The sequence below is a fragment of the Oratosquilla oratoria genome, chromosome 4, assembly GCF_046742065.1.
Source record: "Oratosquilla oratoria isolate Oo_2021 chromosome 4, ASM4674206v1, whole genome shotgun sequence".
Classification (NCBI taxonomy): domain Eukaryota; kingdom Metazoa; phylum Arthropoda; class Malacostraca; order Stomatopoda; family Squillidae; genus Oratosquilla; species Oratosquilla oratoria.
Window position 1 is genome coordinate 56,015,164 of NC_134780.1, and position 19,848 is coordinate 56,035,011.

The 19,848-nt window shown below is 39.7% G+C and overlaps 1 protein-coding gene across 12 annotated transcripts in view; it reads right to left on the minus strand.

The window, feature by feature from the left end:
- LOC143024863 (uncharacterized) overlaps positions 1 to 19,848 on the minus strand; it is a 201,958-nt gene that overhangs the window by 14,433 nt on the left and 167,677 nt on the right. For 6 of the 12 annotated variants that reach the window (XM_076184188.1, XM_076184192.1, XM_076184190.1 and 3 more), the window contains 2 exons: positions 10,429 to 10,614; positions 9,947 to 10,139 (listed from right to left, as the gene is read on the minus strand). The exons of 2 other annotated variants lie outside the window; for them this stretch is intronic. In XM_076184188.1, coding sequence (XP_076040303.1) covers positions 9,947 to 10,139; positions 10,429 to 10,614 — 379 coding nt within the window. Of the gene's footprint in view, positions 1 to 6,841; positions 7,242 to 9,946; positions 10,140 to 10,428; positions 10,615 to 19,848 lie in introns of those variants that run through there. 4 more of the 12 variants (XM_076184196.1, XM_076184195.1, XM_076184198.1 and 1 more) reach the window with 4 other exon arrangements.

A 19,848-nucleotide genomic window follows, 5' to 3' on the forward strand; every position in this document is an offset into this window, starting at 1 on the left:
AAGACCGGACTGATGGCTATGGCGGTGGACTCATCACCCTGATCCACCACTCCATCTGTTTTGTGGACACAAGTGCCACAACCAAAAATTCTCCCTACCACAGATAACACAACAGAAATCCAATCCATTCGAATCCGCACAGGCAACAAATCAACACTGACAATAGTTAACATGTACATTCCCCCCCAATCATCCCCCACAGTTCCAGACACCTTCAGGCCTCATTTTAGCCAACTAGCCTCAATCCCCAACCTGATCATGGGTGGAGACTTCAACGCCAAGTCGTCTGCCTGGTATGTCGACAACCCTGACACAGACAGAGGGCTTGATATACAGACTCAGTTTGACTCATTGACTATCATGAACAACACACATAATCATACACATATCCCACACCAAGCCCTCTACACTCCCTCCTCTCCTGATATCACCTTTTGCTCCCCCTGCCTAACCCCAACATCATGGAGAGTGGTCGGAACCCTTGGCTCTGACCACCTTCCAATCATCATCACCACCAAAACAAGATGCACCCCAGTTGGCCACAGACACACTTACACCAATTACAAGAGAGCTAACTGGGAAGCTTTTACTGAAGAGACAGAACAACATTTTGAAACACTTAACAGTACACCAATCACAAACATAAACAATGCTGTGCACACTTTTAATACAATCATACAAAATGCAGACAAGAGATACATCCCTAGAGGCAACAGAAAATCACACAACCCCAACTTCACACCAGAAATCCAAAGCCTCATCAGACAACGTGACACACTTAAACACGGTACCCCCACACCTATCCCTCAAAACATAGCAGACAAAATACAAACACTAAACACTGTGATTGCCAATAAAATACATGAACAAAAAACACAAAATTGGCAAAACTTTATCAATACACTTGATCACAAAACAAACACCAGCAAATTGTACAAAACACTCAACAGCATTACACTATCCAACAGTAACACTACACGCTCTCACGCAGCAATAATCACAACAACAGATAATCTACCCTCAAACAGACAACAGGCAAACGCACTCATACGTAATTTTGCACAGACAAGCCATCTCACTTCTCACCCTGACGACCGACGCACCATTCGACGTAAGAAAGACTTTCCCACAGACTCAGACTATATACCCTTCATAGACAGTCAGACAAAACTCATAATACATAGTCTCAAGCACTCATCTGCCTGTGGCCCTGATAACATAAGCAACATCCACCTAAAACACATTGGACCACAAGGTATACATGCACTCACAAACATTGCAAACTACAGCTATTCACACAACACTATACCCGACATCTGGAAGCATGGTAAAATAATCACCATTCCAAAACCAAATAAAGACCTAACAATCCCAACATCGCACCGCCCAATCACACTTCTCTGCACCCCCTCTAAAGTCATTGAACGCCTAATACTTAAGTTAAACTTGTCACACCACATATTCCCCTTGCTGACTCACAACACGGTTTTAGGCCACTACACTCCACAAACACTCTTCTGACAAACCTCACACAAAGAATTTTAGATGGCATCAATTCAGATAGGCCCCACCAAAGAACACTTCTTATAACATTAGACATTAGTAAAGCTTTTGATGCTATCCCCCGCCACAACCTAACAAATAAAATATATAACACAGACATGCACAATAACACCAAAAGATGGCTGGCCAATTATCTGGCAGGTAGGAATGCTTACGTGTCATATAATGGCCAATCATCGCACATCAGAAACATTAAGAATGGAGTACCACAGGGCTCAGTTCTATCCCCCACACTATTTAATCTATACATGCATGACTTACCCACGCCAGACACCTCAGAAATACAAATCTCTTCCTACGCAGACGACATAACAATCACATGCACACATCGTAACACAGACAAAGCTGCAGAAATAATCCAGCCATACCTTGACACACTCAACACATGGTTCATCACAAACAGACTCAAAATAGCTCCAACCAAATCTACAGCAACACTTCTCACCAACTGGACAAAAGAACACAAATACATACCTCATCTCTACATCAACAACACTCTAATACCACACACAAACACACTGAAAATTCTTGGTGTAACATATGATACATCCATGTCTTTCAAACAACACATCACAAACATAAAAAACAAATGCACACCCAGACTTAACGCACTTAAGTCAATCACTGGAACAACATTTGGACAAAACAAAGAAACTAATATAACAATATACAAACAATGCATACGCTCAGTGTTGAATTATGCGAGTCCTGCATGGGCTCCTAATCTCAGTGAGACACACCACAACACCCTTCAAATCATACAAAACAAAGCCCTAAAAACAATTACAGGCTGCACAAATACAACACCTACAGACCATTTACACCATGAAACAAAAGTCCTCAAAGTCAAGGACCACCTCGACATGAGAGGCACACAAACACTTGCCGCAGCCACCACAAACACATTACACCCGCTACACTACATAGCAGAACACCCACACACACCAAGAAACATTAAAACAACACCCAAAGACCTTTATCACGCACAGATACTCTCTTCTCTTCCTCCACAACCACCAAATACCAGCCTCCGGAAACATATTCATAATCATATCACTCACCGCTCCATTAACACACTGAAAGACAACACACTGCTGCATGCCAGACCCCCTGATATCCACCCTTCTGAATCCTCTCTCCCACGAAAGGACAGAGTCCACTTGGCCAGACTGCGGTGCGGTCACCACCCAGCACTTCTAAGCTACCAGAAGAGGCTGGATGACTGCATTGTGAACAGCTGCCCAGGATGTAACACTTCACCCCATACCATACAACACATAATGGAAGACTGCATTATACACAATCATGCATGCAAACAACACAACATACGCTCTATAAAGGATTTGTGGGAAAACCCAGTTTCGGCTATGGCATTCCTTGGGGAGACGGGACTGCTCGGACAGACAGTCTAGGGAACGACAACAACAACAACAACAACAATTAAGTAAATACATAATCAGTTCATGGATCTTGACCACCAACTGATCTATGGGAATCAAACGTTTGAATGAAAATTTTTATGTGGCACAGTACTAGGTTCATAATGTGAACATCCTCAGTGTACATGTAAGGTTCGATTCATGTAATCATTTCACATTCAAATCTTCAAATACTGTCTAAGTAGTTGGTAACCTTGATAACTGGTAGTCTTGGCGAGACTGGCATCAGATGTATTTAGATAATCGTATATATCCAATTGTAGTACAGAGGAAAGGAGCAATAAGCAAGGGGGTCTTGTATCTTACTCTCAAATCATCATGCCTAACTTCAAGTTCATGTATGGTTCAAACTTTAGTTACTGTATATCCTTACTTTCCAATTATCATACTTGGATTTGAATTCATGTTTTGTTCTAATTTTGATTGTACATACATATACCAAAGGCTTTTTTTACCCTTATAAGGGAGGTAGCCAAAAAAGAAAGGCATAATTTTGATTATATATATATATATTTTTTTTAAGCTATTCCAGCTATACCCCAGCGACACTGCTTCTGACCCAGGGCGGTGGGCAAGGTGCAGGGATGACCCGTCATCCAGGAGGTGCTCAGATGAGAGGGAGGGTGGGAGGGGTGTGGAGTGTATTTAGGGATGAAATGGGTGGGAGTGTTTTTATGCCTTTCCCTTTTTGGCTACCTCCCTTGAAAGGGGGAAAAAGCCTTGGTATATGTATGCATGTATGTATGTAGCTATACCCCGTCTGGGGTATTGGCTGCTTGTTATTGTGGCAAAGTAGCATGCAGTTGATACTTTAGGGTCTATATGGGGCACCCCTACAGACCAGAGCCACACATCATTTTGTCTATGATAGAGGAAAACTTTGTTCATAGAGAAATGATGACACTTTTATACTATGACTGTCCCTCCGTTATGCTGTCCTCCAACCCCTTGTTTGCTGTCCTGTACCATTTCTCTGAGTATTCATTTTCTGTGGTGGGGGAATTCCCTGTGGTGGGGGAAAAGAATACTGCCACCAAGTATTTCCACTTGGATTGTAAGAGACGAGAAGAAAGGGACGGGGATTGGGACTAGGCATCCTTCTCCTTGTAGCCCCACAGGGGACATTCCTAAAAGAAAAAGTAAAGGCATAAGAGGGTCTGGGAGTTTTCTGACCAGCACCCTAAGGTTTGGGTCTTTTAATGTGCGTGGATGTGGTGCAGATGAGAGTAAAAGGGGAGATAGGTAGTATGTATGTGAGAAGAAAGATGGATGTGTTGGCTTTGAGTGAAACTGAGTTGAAAGGGAGGGTGAGTGTAAGTTTGGGAGTGTAAGTGGGAGGTTATCAGGAGTGAAGAGAGGGTGAGGGAGGGAAGGGGTGGCTATTCTAGTAAGTGAAGAGATAGGTACACGTGTAGTGGAGTGGAAGGAGGTTTCCTCAAGGATAATGTGGATGAAGGTGAAACTGGGAAAGGAGATGTGGGTCTTTGTAAGTGCATATGGGCCTGGCAGTGAGAAGAGTGTAGTAGAAAGGGAGGCCTTTTGGATAGATTTAAACGAGTGCATAGGGAATTTAGGGAGAAATGTCAATGTAATAGTACTGGGAGACCTTAATGCTAGGGTAGGAAAGGGTCCAATTGATGGAGTGGTTGGGAAATGTGGAGTTCCAGGAAAGAATCGTAGTGGAGAGTTGATGGTGGAAATGTGTCTAGAAAGAGAGTTGATGATAGCAAATACAGTGTTTCGGAAGAAAGTCGAGCATAAGTACACATGGGAGAGGGTGGTGGATGGAAGGGTGATAGATAGAGCGTTAATGGATTATGTAGTGGTAAATAGGATTATGATAGGAAGAGTTAAGGATGTACATGTGCTAAGGGGAGAGGGTGGGGGAATATCAGATCATTTCTTGGTGGAAGGTAAGTTGAGAGTGGAGGATAGATGGAGAAAGAGGAAAGGGGCAAAAGGTAGGGAGGTGCTTAGAGTGAACTCTTTAAATGAAAAGGAAAAGGAGTACAAGAAGAAGCTGAAGGAGGAGTGGGAGGGAGTGAAGGGTAGAGTAGAGCTAGGTGTGGAGGAGGAATGGGGATGGTTCAAGGAGGGAGTCACAAAGTGTGCAAGAATGGTGTGTGGAACAAAAAGGACAGGAGGAAATAGAAGGAAGGGTAGTGAATGGTGGGATGAGGAGACAAAGAAGGTTGTAGAAGAGAAGAAGCGAGCTTTCACAGTTTGGTTACAAAATAGGACGAGGGAGTCATATGAGAGGTACAAAAAAAGAAAAACAAAAGAGAAGTAAAGCAAAAGGTAAAGGAGGCAAAGAGGAGAGCAGATGTGAAATGGGGTAAGAGTATGACAGAAAATTTTGAAAGTAATAAAAAGATGTTTTGGAAAGAAATTAAGAGAGGAAGAGGAGGCGAATCAAGTAAAAAAGAAAAGGTAAAGGGTGCAGATGGAGAGATGATAATGGAAGAGAAGGCAGTAAGGGAAAGATGGGCAGAATATTTTAGGGAGTTGCTAAATGTGAAGGAGGATAGGGAGGGAAAGATAGCTGCAGCGGGAAATGCTAAGAAAATGACCGTGATGAGTGAGGAAAATGGAGGAGAAATAAGGAAGGATGAAGTGAAGACAGTTGTTCAAATGATGATGAAAGCAGGTAAGGCACCTGGTCTGGATGGATGCCATGCAGAATATCTAAAAAAAGGAGGTACAGTGATGGTGGAGTGGCTAGTGAGGTTATTTAATGTTTGCTGGAGAGAGGGTAGAGTGCCGGAGGACTGGAGGAGTGCCTGTATAGTTCCACTTTACAAGGGAAAAGGGGACAAGTGTGAAAGTAGTAGTTTCAGAGGGATTAGTTTGTTAAGTGTTGTTGGGAAGGCTTATGGGAGGATCTTGATTGAGAGGATTAGGAGAGGAACAGAGGGAGTAATTGGTGAGGAACAGTTTGGATTTAGGACGGGTAGAGGTTGTGTAGATCAGATCTTTGTGGTAAGACATAATATGTGAGAAAGCTTTAGGAAAGGGGAAGGATGTTTTTTGGGCTTTTATGGATTTGGAAAAGGCTTACGATAGGGTAGACAGAAAGGCACTGTGGGAGGTTAAGCAGATATATGGGATAGGAGGAAAGCTTCTAGGAGCTGTCAAGAGTTTTTATGAGAGTAGTAGAGCTTGTGTCAGGATTAGAAATGGAGAGAGTGAGTGGTTTGAGGTAAAGGTGGGACTTCGTCAAGGATGCGTTATGTCGCCCTGGCTGTTCAACTTATACATGGATGGGGTAGTGCGAGAGGTAAATGCAAGGGTAGTGGGTCAGGGATTGGAGATGGTTAAAGAAAATGGAGAAAAGTGGGAGGTGAGCCAGCTGTTGTTTGCGGACGACACTGTGCTTGTGGCAGGATCGGAGGAGGGATTGAGGAAGTTGGTGACAGAGTTTGGGAGAGTATGTGATAGAAGAAAACTAAAGATAAATGTGGGTAAAAGGTGATGAGATGTACAAGAAGTGAAAGTGGCAGTAGACTGGAAGTGAGCATAAAGGGAGAGCGACTGGAGGAAGTGGATAGTTTTAGATACTTGGTTGCAAATGTGGCAGGAAAAGGTGGAGTGAAGGTGGAGGTAGAATGTAGATTGAGAGAAGCAAGTAAATGCCTTGGTGGATTGAAGAGTGTAATGAGGAATAGACATTTGGGAATGGATGCTAAGAGGAGACTATATGAAGGAGTGATTGTGCCAACAGCACTGTATGGGGCAGAAACATGGAACATAAGAGAGGAAGAGAGAAGGAGTTTGAATGTATTTACCTAGTTGTAATATACGGGAGGGGAGCTATGCTCATGGTGACCCGTCTTTGTATCTCTCCGCATCAAGTTTTATCTTAAAATCTTGTATAGTGTTTGCACATACTGTTTTGTTGTCTAATTTGTTCCATGTATTATCACTCTGTGTGGGAAACTGTTCCTTTTCAAGTTTTTTCTATAGCTATCTTTTTTCGGTTCTTTCAGTGTCCTCTCATTTTACCGTTGTCCCACACTAACAGGTCGTTCCTGTCTAAAACTTCCATTTCTTTCATTATTCTGTAGATAGTCAGCAAATCTCCTCTTTCTCTTCTTTGTTCCAGTGTTGGTAGGTTCAGTTTGGATAGTCTTTGCTCATATGTTAGTTCGGCGAGAGTCGGTGCTAGTTTGGTTGTCGCGCTTTGTAATCTTTCTAGTTTCTTAATATTCTTTTTGGTGCTGGGTGTTTGAGATGAAGTGTCTGAAAAATATGATGGGGGTTACTAGGCTAGATAGATTTAGAAATGAGGAGGTGAGGAGGAGAACAGGGGTGGAAAGGGAGTTGGGAGATAGGGTTGATGAAAGAATATTAGGATGGTTTGGACACATGGAAAGAATGAGTGAAGAAAGACTAGTAAAAGAGGTATGGAAGGCAGATGTGGAGGGAGTGAACATGAGGGGACGTCCAAGGATGAGGTGGATGGATGGGGTGAATGGGGGTTTGGGGAAGAGGGGAATGTCTGTTGAGGAAGGACGGGAGAGGACAGAAGACAGGGGTGAATGGAGAATGGTTGTATTTGGATGATGTTGTGATGCATGAGGTGGAATGGGCGGGGGGATGGGGGATGAGGTAGTATGTGTGAGCAAAATTTGATGCAGCCCGAAGGGATTTCTCCCCGTCTTCTCCTTTTATGCATGGGGGGATGAAGAGGGGGGGTTGCCGATTTAATGAAGCGGCCTTGCTGTGGTTGTGCTGTGACTTGCGACACTGCTTCTGACCCAGGGCAGTGGACAAGGTGCAGGGGTGACCCGTCATCCAGGAGGTGCTAAGATAAGAGGGAGGGTGGAGGGGGTGTGGAGTGTATTTAGGGATGGAATGGGTGGGAATGATTTTATGCCTTTTCCTTTTTTGGCTACCTCCCTTGTAAGGGGGAAAAAGCCTTGGTATATGTATGTATGTATGTATTTTTAAGCTATTCCAGCTATTTATGAATATGTAGGTCAAACTATATCTCTTCATATCCTTTAGACATTTGGTCTTTCTCAATCTGTTCCCATCCTTAATTAAGAGATCCCTTTTGTCAATGTAGCCTATTCCCTTTAGCAACCTGAATACTGTAATCAAATCACCACTTTCTTTTTGATCTTTCAATGTTAGCAGATTCAATGCTTTTACTCTCTCCTCATTTGGCTTTCTGCCAGGCTGGGAACCGGTTTGGTTGCTGCAATTTCTATTCTCTCAAGGTTGCCTGGTTATTGCTTATCCTCATGACACTTTCCAATCCCTATAGACATTTATTTGCTTCTCTCAATCTACAATTTACCTCTACCCCACTCTTATTTATTTGCTTCTCTCAATCTACAATCTACCTCTACCCCTCTTATTTATTTGCTTCTCTCAATCTACAATCTACCTCTACCCCACTCTTATTTCCTGCCACATGTGACCCTAAATACTTAAAACCATCCACTTCCTCCAGTCTCTCTCCTTTAAGACTTACTTACTACCATTCTCTCCCCTTGTACAGCTCGTCACCTTACTTTTATGTTATTAGATACATCAGCCTCAAAGTCAAGGCTGGTGTATCTAATAACATGAAATTCTGCCACATTTCTCCCTCTTTGTGAGCAGACAGGCTTCACACCCAAAAATCTATTTTTAACTAGATCTCTGCATGTGCAAATTCTATACTGATATAAATTTTGCCAGTAGGTACACATTGCTTATTCAAACTTTAAGAAGACATTTTATTCAACTGATAAAGAGACACTGAACGATTCTTAGGCTGTAAGGAGTGTCTAATGAAACTTGTCAATCTCATCTAGGCCCGGTTTCCTCATGACTTAATAAGGAGCTGGGACCTATTGAAGTGGTGCCTGACCTCCCCTCCCTTATCCCCTATCCCATCACCATGCCAAGCTTCAATTTTCCTGTTGTGTTTATATAAGGTTAGTATCAACACATTTTTATTATGAACAAAATACTTATGTCTCGATTTACGTTAATCATACCACTTTGAATTAAGTCACTTGGGAATGTCTTTAGTTTAAATATGAATCAGCTAAATCTATCACAAATCAGATATATATATATAAAAAAGAAGAAGAAGAAGCTTGGATACACACACACTGAAACCTCATACAGAAGACAATGAGTGTCATCTTACACAGTACAGACAATACTACAAAATTTCTTATGTGGTTTATCAGCAAACCTGGGGGATGGGGGAGTGCCAAATACAGGCCAGTCTCCTGCAAGAGAACTGATGCAAAGGGATTGATTGCAAGTGTATCTTGTATTTTTTTTCTGTTACTTAAAATCTAATTAAAATATGGTCACTAAATTTTTTAAGCTAAGCTTGCAGTTTAGAATCAAAATTATGAATGTAAAAAAACATGCATATGATGCACAGGATGGCAAACTCTCAAGATGATGCAGGCTTTTATTGCTTGCATATATAACCTTTAGTCAGTAATAAATTCCAAATGGAGCAAACTGATTTATGGTTGAAACTCAAGTTGTAGTACAATTATATTTCAATGACAAAATCTGTAGAACATCTCTTATTTCTTTGATTTTGGTGCCAACACAGATAACAGGAAATAATTTTTGAAACGCATTTATGATAATATTTTCTTATCCCTACTGTTAATCCCTATGTTATGGATGGGGTATCATCCAGCTGAATAAAATCACCTGGCATTAGCCAAAAAAAGAATAACAACTAATACCAATACAAAAGGGTTTAAAACCGGTTTAGCCTCTTCATTACTACAGAGGTACCACAGCTGGATAAAAGTGTCTGACATTACCCAACAGGAAAAAAGTACCCCTCAGTTAAAAAAGGGCACAAAGGTATTCCATTGAAATATTACTTCAATAGATGTTTGGAAAAAAAAAAAAAAAAAAAAAAAAAAAAAAAAAAAAAAAAAAAAAAAAAAAAAAAAAAAAAAAAAAATCCTTACCTCATACTGTCACAGTCTTCCCTAGATTGCTGTTGCTCAACTGTATTATCTATACAACTGTGTGTATCGAGTGGCACTGAGCCTCTCCGTATGCAGAGATGAGAATTTGAAAAAATATCTTCTCTTGACTGCAAGATGTCCTTTGGCCCCACTGGACTTTCAGATGTTTCATTGCCACTCTCACTCTCTGAGCCTAAAGAGGTTGTATTTGACAATATATTATTATAACTGCATCAAACAAGACTCCCTGATCTTACTACATAAAAATACCAACAAAAAACTGATATGGTATATAGTTTCCTCAACATGCAAGTTAAAACCCAAACTAAAGTTTAATGGAGGCAGAAATGCATTATCAACCATGCAATGCTCATTATTGATATAGGAAAAGAAACAGGAAAATCCTAGCATCAAAACAACATTGGTTTGCCGTTTCAAAAAGAAACCTTAAACCAGGGAATCACAGAATGAGCATGCATTACCTGAAATAGAGGCAAGGTATGGTTCAAGAATGGAGAACGAGCTGGTGCGGTTGAGTGGGTGAGGGAGTGAGCATCTGCGCTGGAAGGAAGGTGCCAATGCTAACAAGGAGCTGGGACCTATTGAAGTGGCGCCTGACCTCCCCTCCCCTATCCCCTCTCCCATCACCATGCCAAGCTTCAATCTTCCTGTTGTGTTTATATGAGGTTAGTATCAACACACTACTATTATTAACAAAACACTTATTTCTCGATTTATGTTAATTCAGGTAGAACTAGCTATTGCCGCTTTATCTAATAATTACAAATATTAGGTGTTTCATGCATCACTGTCTGTAATTCAGTAATATTTAATTATTTCTAATAAATTAGCTCCAACTGATTTGTATCACTTCTTAATCTAAATAATCACTATTTCTTAAACCCTTTGACTATGGGAGTGTTTCCTTCAACTGAATAAGATTGATTGGCTGCACCTAGAAGAAAACATGTATGATATATATCACAGCAATTAAATTAATCAAAATCAGTTTTAAACCAGTAATTAGATGTGTCCCTCAGCTGAACATAATTATTTGGCTGTAACCAAAATAAAATTAGTCAATTACAGCCATAAAAGGGGTTTATTATTTTCCTTGCTAAGTCTTTGGTGTTAAAAATCATGTAATTAATACCTACCATACATATAAATTATATTTAACGGAGTAAGTATAAATCCTTACTACTTAGGATACAATCTTAAACTATTCCTTGGGAGGAGAACCCATTACAAGAGCAAAATAGGACAAATATTTGAGTGTTGATAAAAGACAACCTGTCACCTGACAGACACATCACCAGGACTGTGGGAGAGACATAGACTGGTGCAAGAGATAGTGTCTTTTCACTGTATGGATGAAGAGGAGGAGGAGGAGGAGGAGGAGGAGGAGGAGGAGGAGAAGAAGAAGAAGGAGAAGAAGGAAAAGAAGGAAAAGAAGGAAAAGAAAAGAAGGAAAAGAAAAGAAAAGAAAAGAAGGAAAAGAAAGGAAAAGAAAAGAAGGAAAAGAAAAGAAGGAAAAGAAAAAAAAAAAAAAAAAAAAAAAAAAAAAAAAAAAAAAAAAAAAAAAAAACTCATCAAAACCCTGATCCATCCAAGACTGTAACAGGCTTCAGTGGTATGGTCCCCAAACAAAGTGAAGGATAAAGCAAGATCAATAGAATACAAATACACAAAGGGCAGCAACCAAACTGGTCCCCAGCCTAGCTGATAAATCATACAAAGAAAGGCTAAAAGCACTGGGTCTGCCAACTTTGAAGGATCAAAGATAAAGAGGTGATATGATTACAGTCTTCAGGTCACTAAAGGGGATAGAGTGCTCTGACAGAAGAGATCTCTTGAATGAGGATAGAAAGGCTTTAAGAGGTCATGGGAACAAATTAAGAAAGACCACATGTCTAAATGTTGTGAAGAAGTAGTTTTCTATATAGATGCATAAATACTTAGAAAAAATTAGAAAGTGATATAGCACAAGCTCAAACAATACATGAATTCAAATCTAAATATGATAATTGGAAATCAAGGGTATAAATTAAGTTGGAACTGTACATGAATTTGTGGCTACGTATAATACATTGGGGAGTAGGAGATGGGACCCAACTAGGTTTGCTCTTTTCCTGTACACTACAATCAGGTAAATACAATGAAAAAAGCTTGGTCATAATGTTAATTACACAATGCATCATTTAACTCCAGCACTGTCTTGGCTAAGAGCTGTACTTGCTCTATCCAAATGGATGGCTCTAGTTTGTATAAATAACATTGCAAGTCATATTATCACAGCTGATAGAATCATATCGTTATGATCTGGTAATATTAATAGTGAAAAAGTGTGCTTCATTTTTCTTGGGCAATACAAGCTTAGAGAACTTTAGCTCAGATCTCGCTAATTCACGTGAACTATTATATTGCCTTATCTCTGACTTTAAGAAGGATGCAAGGGAGAGGAGATAAGAATTTGGTCAGAAAATTCATCAAGGTAGCTCAACATATTTAGGGAAGTGACTGTATACACAAAGAAAGGAGAGTGCTCACTTTGTAAGGCTTATCCATTAGTAGTTTTACAGGGTTTAGAAAAAACCCTTGATATAATAGAATCTTGTGATTTTCTTAGTTCCAAATGACATTTCAAGATTATCAGATGTTGAGTAAAAGGATACCTGAAGTTACATTTGTGTAAGTGTGTTTACCTAATATAGGACATGCTCACAGAGTCCTCTCTCTGTATCTCGAATGATCAAACTTTGCTTTCAGTTTACTTGTCTTGTCTTTCTGGACTATTTCTTCTAGATTATTCCACAAATAAAATACAATGAAGTGGGCAATAATAAGTCTTAATATCCTTTATATATTTCATCTTTAAGTTTCTTGTTAAGGGACTGTAGGGCGCGAAAACACGAAAAATTCTGGAAAATCAACGAATTTTAGGTAAACATTTCAAAAGATTCTCTATGATGGTGGTAACACTTTAGCCAAATATTACAGCTCAATTCCCTTTCTTTTCTTATATATAAAATAAAATAGATAAATTTTTGGCAACCTCTGGCAACCCCATTGCATGAAAAAACATTCTGTATATTGAAATAAAGTCAAAATTTTGATACCCAGTTCTGTTTTGTTTACTATAATTAATATATATGGAGATATCTGGCAACTTGCCCAACACTAATCGTCAATCACCACAAGGATCTCAGTATCTCTTCAAAGCTAAAGGAGAAAGGATGTCGCCCTGTCGCGTATCTGTTAGCCTACCAGTCATGCATGCGATCGTATTATCTTTTTTTCTACCAACAGGTATTCTAAATATTCTCTATGATGGCTGTAACACTTCGACCAAATATTACAGCTCAATTCCGTTTCTGTTCTTATATATAAAATGAAATAGATAAATTATTGGCGACATCTGGCAACCCCATTGCATGAAAAAACATTCTGTATATTGAAATTAAGTCAAATTTTCGATAGCCAGTTCAGTTTTGTTTAAAGTTTTAAACGGAAACGTAAAAAAATAGACAATGTCACGAGTGAGTACGCGGCCGGTGCGCTCCTTTAAACTTTAAATGCCTCTCCTGAAAAGTTTATGTTTTTTATATTTAAATAGCCATATCTCTGTTTCTTTTTGTCCGATTTCATTCATTCTTTCGAATTTGTAAAGAGAAAGAGTAATTCTTTAATTTGATCAGAAAAAAAACAAAGGAAACTGTAACTTATTTTTTTCTAATTTATCATAGCAGATTTTCACTGAAGTTTCTACTATTCAAAATAAAAAAATTATAAAAAAAAATAAAAGAGAGTAGGAAAAAATATAACTTGATTAAGTTGTTTCCAAGACTCTAATCTTTCATTTCCTACATAGTAGGCTGATTACCTATGCCTGTGGATACTTTAATGATTACAGATACTATCATAAAAAAAAGAAAGAAAAAAATTAACTACACGTAATATATACGTTACTAAAACAATTTAGTATGCAATAATACTCTTTCCGATAGAGTAAGTATACATAAGTTCACCAAAGAAATTGAACAACTTTTATGACACGTTCACCTATAAGCACTTCCCACAGTCCCTTAAGTCCTCTTGATATTCTTTTCTCCCATACTAATAGATCCTCTTTTTCAATCTCATCCACACTTTTCATGGTTCTTAAGACTGTAATCATATCACAACTTTCTCTTCTTTTGGGCAATCCCAAGTTGTCTAATCTTTCCTCATATGATTTGTTGGCTACACTTTTTGTAATCTGGTTTACCATAAAAATAAATAAATAAAAAAATCCCTCTCTCAAAAGAGTTAGGATGGTGCCTTCTCATAAAATACTTTTTGAAGAAGGAAATTTAATGTAGTAAGCCCTTACTATGAACTAATTCTGCCAGGCAGCCTCAAACCACCTCTGCTCTTGACCTCTCGTCCAATTAGCGATGTTCTAAGCCACTTGGATTTGATTTTTCTTATATTTTTCCGTTTGTGAGGAGATCACACCATTTTCATGTATTTCATTCCAATTTGGAGCAAACAGGAGTTTCATTGAGTATTCATAATACTCCATCTTCACCAATATAGTGAAATACCACTTTAATATTGTCAAGACAGTGGAATCCCACAATCTGCCAAAGGTTAGGTTCCAACTCCCTTTGCTAATTCCTGATATTCACGAATTCTATAAATCCCCTTGAAAACATCATTTACCATTAACTGCAATCCCTATGAACCCACAATGCTGTAGTACACTACTGATTAATATATTCACAAATATAAGAGGACTGTTTATTGACAAAGTGAGTATTTACTATACCTTTACAGAACTGTACCCTCTTGGGAGGGGGGGTGGGGAGTTGGCCTCCCTGCCTTCCCAAAAAGGTATAGCCCTGCTATAGAATCATGATGGTGATGATGATATACAACCTACTACCTGCACCATACAACAGATCCACACAAATGCACTCTGACACTCAGATGTTATAGAGAGAGAGAGAGAATTAGAGAGAAAGAGAGACAAAGAAAGAAAGAGAGGGAAGAGAGAGAGAGAGAGAGAGAAGAGAGAAGGAGAGAAATAGAAGAGAAAGAGATATAGAGAGAAACAGAGAGAAAGAGTGTGTGTGAAAACCTTAGACTAAGATTGTTCAACATAGTTCTATAAATGACACAAACTAAAGCATTAATGTATCCATTCCATTACTAACCATCACCCACCACGCACGTGATCCACATGCTTGCAACAGAGCGAGACTTCCTCTTGCTTACTTTGCATTTCCCACGACATGCACCCCTAACACAGCATATTTGAAGACAAACAAGTATAGATGCCTAGTGTCACCAGACTAACGTATCATAAATCCTTTTATTATAACTGCCCTAGTGTATTACGCATAAACTAACATAGATATAATATACCTAACAATCTCCACCAATTATACAACTAACCCTTATATATCTAAACCGTCCCCAATCCATAGATTAACGAGACTAACGCCTTTGCTTACAGCAACCCTTCTAACCCTATATATTCTATGACATCCATGTAATGTTGCCAGAGCTGGAGTAGGTGAAGAACCTACTGCCAGAGGCTGGGTAGGTCACGAACCTACCGGCCGGAGGTCAGAGCTATCGTGCCCTAGGTCAAGGCCTGGTACTTATTGTATTTAGCCCAAAGGGCCATTCCATTTGTAGTGTAACCTGAAACTCTTGTTGTTTAATAAATAGAAAGCTCCCGCTTTGGAGTCTATCTCGCCACATTAAGACTTCCCTACGTAACCATATTTAACGGTTACTCAACCATACCATAACAATATACACTGGTGGCGAGCGGTGCTCTCACGTCCTGAATAGAAGCGCCGTCATCAGCCATACTACAAAGGTTACACAACCAATCCAACTGGCGAGCGGTACTCTATTCCAACCTCCGAAGATACAAGCCTACCTTATACCAAGAAACACTGGTTTCACACATGCCTACCACAGAAGGCCGAATACATTCTTCAGTCATTCAAGCCACGCCTACCATTCAGAACATTCAGAAGGAGCAACGAAGAAGAAACCGTCTATCTTCGACTTCTCATATCTTCCTTCAAGCCACTTGATTCTATTCAGATCAGCCGCGCCTGCAGCTCAGACGACCGAGATCGTCTACTTCTCATCAACCGCATCAGAAAGCTAGCTCATCACTTCGTCAAGCAAGCAACACGTCTACCCACAGGCGCACAACCAACCACTCCCTTCGAGACGACAGTCAGAATTCTAAGATCGCAGCCTTGCATCAATCTTAGAATCGGTGGTGAAATCGAACCCATTCGATTTTGAACCACCTGGTGGCAGTACGCTACCATAGTCTCTGTAGACAGATATCTACAGCGACATAGAAGAACCGGTCAACTCTACACCGCACCTCATCAAGACTCCAAACCAAGAGATAGAACTTCAATCAAAACCACAGGTTTCCATTCACCCGAGAACAACGCGAAATCTGCAAGCTCAGCACCTCGGTAAGCATATCTAACCTCTATCCCTTCAAGCAGTGAACCCAAGCTAATCACCTGTAGAGATCCAGCGCACCAACTCCTAGATCGACACGACGTCACGACTTCAGTCAACATACCGATGGACCCAGGCCGACGAGACACATCCGAGAGACAATCTCGTCCGCCACAAAAAAAACTACCGTCACCAATCTCCGTGAGTATAAACCATAGACTCCCACTAATTCCCCCTTTTTTTTATATATATAATTCAGAAGCCGGACGAGAAACCACCTCCACCCCCTCCCCTCCATGTCCACCCAGACCATAAGCTTCGCAACTAGACCCGGACCCGCATCGAGTCAGCATTCTCGCCCTCACCCGCCACCAACCGCCACCCTTGGCGCACCGAGAATTGCTGACACTGCGATGTTCAGCGTCAGCTGGACGTCAACAACTTAACCCACGACAGTGTCACATTCACCAACAGAGCAGAACAGTGCTTCCAGAATTCAGCGCAGACCTGCGTTAAGTACCCCAAATTTATTATTTAATTTTATTCTTGTACATCATACACCCATAGATGTATATGCATAACACACGTATCACAGAAATGTAATAATAATTTTAATTACAATTTTTTTAAATGTAAATTAGCTCACGTAGAACTATCTATTAGTTACAATTATAGAAATTCAAAGTCCACGATAAACAAAACCTAATAATCAAAACATCCACTATGTAATTTTAACTTACAAATACTTTTTCAATTTTAACGTAGAATTAGAATATCAAAATGTCACCGCGAAGAAATCTCCCAGGCAGTCACCCGAAACATAGTAAATTAAGATAAATCAATATACAACGACAATTCCCAAGATGAACATAACCAACACTTAAAAATTATTCCCCCTTCGGACGCAGGACGTCATGCGATTCGATAGGATAGGTCCTCACGATCATTTACTTATAAAAAAAATTTTTTTAAATATCTATACAATACTTCTCTACTTCCTTCCGACCGTGAAGCCCCGGAATAATACACTCAAAACCCCACCCACTCAAACAAGATGAATAAGCAATTCATACCATACATACATTAGAATAAATAAAAATATATTAATAGATAAATAAAATAAAATAAATTAACTGCCTTAAATAAATATAAATGTAAATTTTAGCCAATAACCATTCTCATAAATAACAAACTTGTATAAGTTTATATGTCTATAAAATGTTATATATAATAATATGTATTTTTAGCTCTACACAAACTAACATATTAATTAAAAACACACTAACCACTTAGGATGTCATGTCTTCAGTAAGCTATGACTGTAGTGAAATAGTACATTCCAAATAATATCTCATAGAAAAGAGATTAAAAAAAAAAAATTCTCATTGAACAGAGAAACAAGTGTATGGTGAACAGTGAAATTTGTCCTCATTGAAAAGAGAATATACTAGTGTAAATTTTTTTGTACATAGCTTACTGAAAACACACACAAAAAGATATGATAATATACGTAAAAATCCCCCCTTTTTACTCATTCAAACATATTTTGTTGATCAATATCACCCACTAGCAAACTTACAAATTATCATATCTATATTATATTCAATTATGTATGCCATCCCCACTGTCACGACCTTAACCCAAGGTACGAGGACGTACCTCAAAAAGGTCAGGGAGGCAATGTATCCATTCCATTACTAACCATCACCCACCACGCACGTGATCCACATGCTTGCAACAGAGCGAGACTTCCTCTTGCTTACCTTGCATTTCCCACGACATGCACCCCTAACACAGCACATTTGAAGACAAACAAGTATAGATGCCTAGTGTCACCAGACTAACGTATCATAAATCCTTTTATTATAACTGCCCTAGTGTATTACGCATAAACTAACATAGATATAATATACCTAACAATCTCCACCAATTATACAACTAACCCTTATATATCTAAACCGTCCCCAATCCATAGATTAACGAGACTAACGCCTTTGCTTACAGCAACCCTTCTAACCCTATATATTCTATGACATCCATGTAATGTTGCCAGAGCTGGAGTAGGTGAAGAACCTACTGCCAGAGGCTGGGTAGGTCACGAACCTACCGGCCGGAGGTCAGAGCTATCGTGCCCTAGGTCAAGGCCTGGCACTTATTGTATTTAGCCCAAAGGGCCATTCCATTTGTAGTGTAACCTGAAACTCTTGTTGTTTAATAAATAGAAAGCTCCCGCTTTGGAGTCTATCTCGCCACATTAAGACTTCCCTACGTAACCATATATAACGGTTACACAACCACGTATATAACGTATACACTGGTGGCGAGCGGTGCTCCTACACCGGTTACATTAATAATAATAACAGGTTCTATCAAAACAACCCCAATGGAATATTTACACTCAGAAACCAAAATCTTCCACAGAGAAATACAAGAAAATTATATGTAAATAATTCTACACAAGACAGACAGTCTAGGGAATTACAACAACAACAACAACACAAGACACCTCAAACCCACCCATTCCTCACAATCATATGCAATAAAAAACTACAACTGCAGCATACTACTCAAACATCTCGGGACTGCTCGGACAGACAGTCTAGGGAACGATAACAACAACAACAACTCAAACATCTACAATAACCTTACACCAGCACCTCACAACAAAGCCATACAAAAACATACACACATTCACAAAACAGGTACCTATAGAGTGGCCCCTTAATTTCCATCCTCCATAAGATTCCCCTAGATATCAACCCAAATGAGAAATCCCTTCCAAGAAAAGTAAGAACAACACTAGTGTTCATGCCATCAACCTCACTGAAACAGTACCAAAAAGAATAGGCCTGGGTACAGAATTATTTTCCTTATTGTATTTACCTAATTGTAGTATACAGGAAAGGAGCAATGCTCGTTGGGTCCCATCACCTATTCTCTATGTAAACTGACCCAGTTGCAATCACCATACAGAAGACACAGAACATTTTGTTGTGCACTAGCTCATTCTCACCCTCCCCAAAGCAACATTGCAGTCTCTTCTTTAAGAGGCTTGTGGGCCAATGCAGTGATTGTTGCCAATTACTTGGCAGTTGTGGGTCTCCTGCAAGAAGACTTGGGGCAACAGACTGATTGATTGACCAGTTATTGGTGGTCCTGCAAGGTGGATGGGAGAAAGTATCATCTGTTTGCAGCCCATCTTCAAAACCCTGGAGATATAGCCCTGAGGGGATGACACTTAGTCTCACAATCTGGCTCACAATCTCTCTCTGTCAACTTAAATTTTATTTCTTTCAACTTTTTAATATAAGGATAGTTGACAAACTGCAACTGCTCCCCACTTCTCTAGGCCAGTGACTTAGAAACAGTCCAGTCCCACGCTAACACAACACAGACCAAAGTTTCTTCCCAGAGAG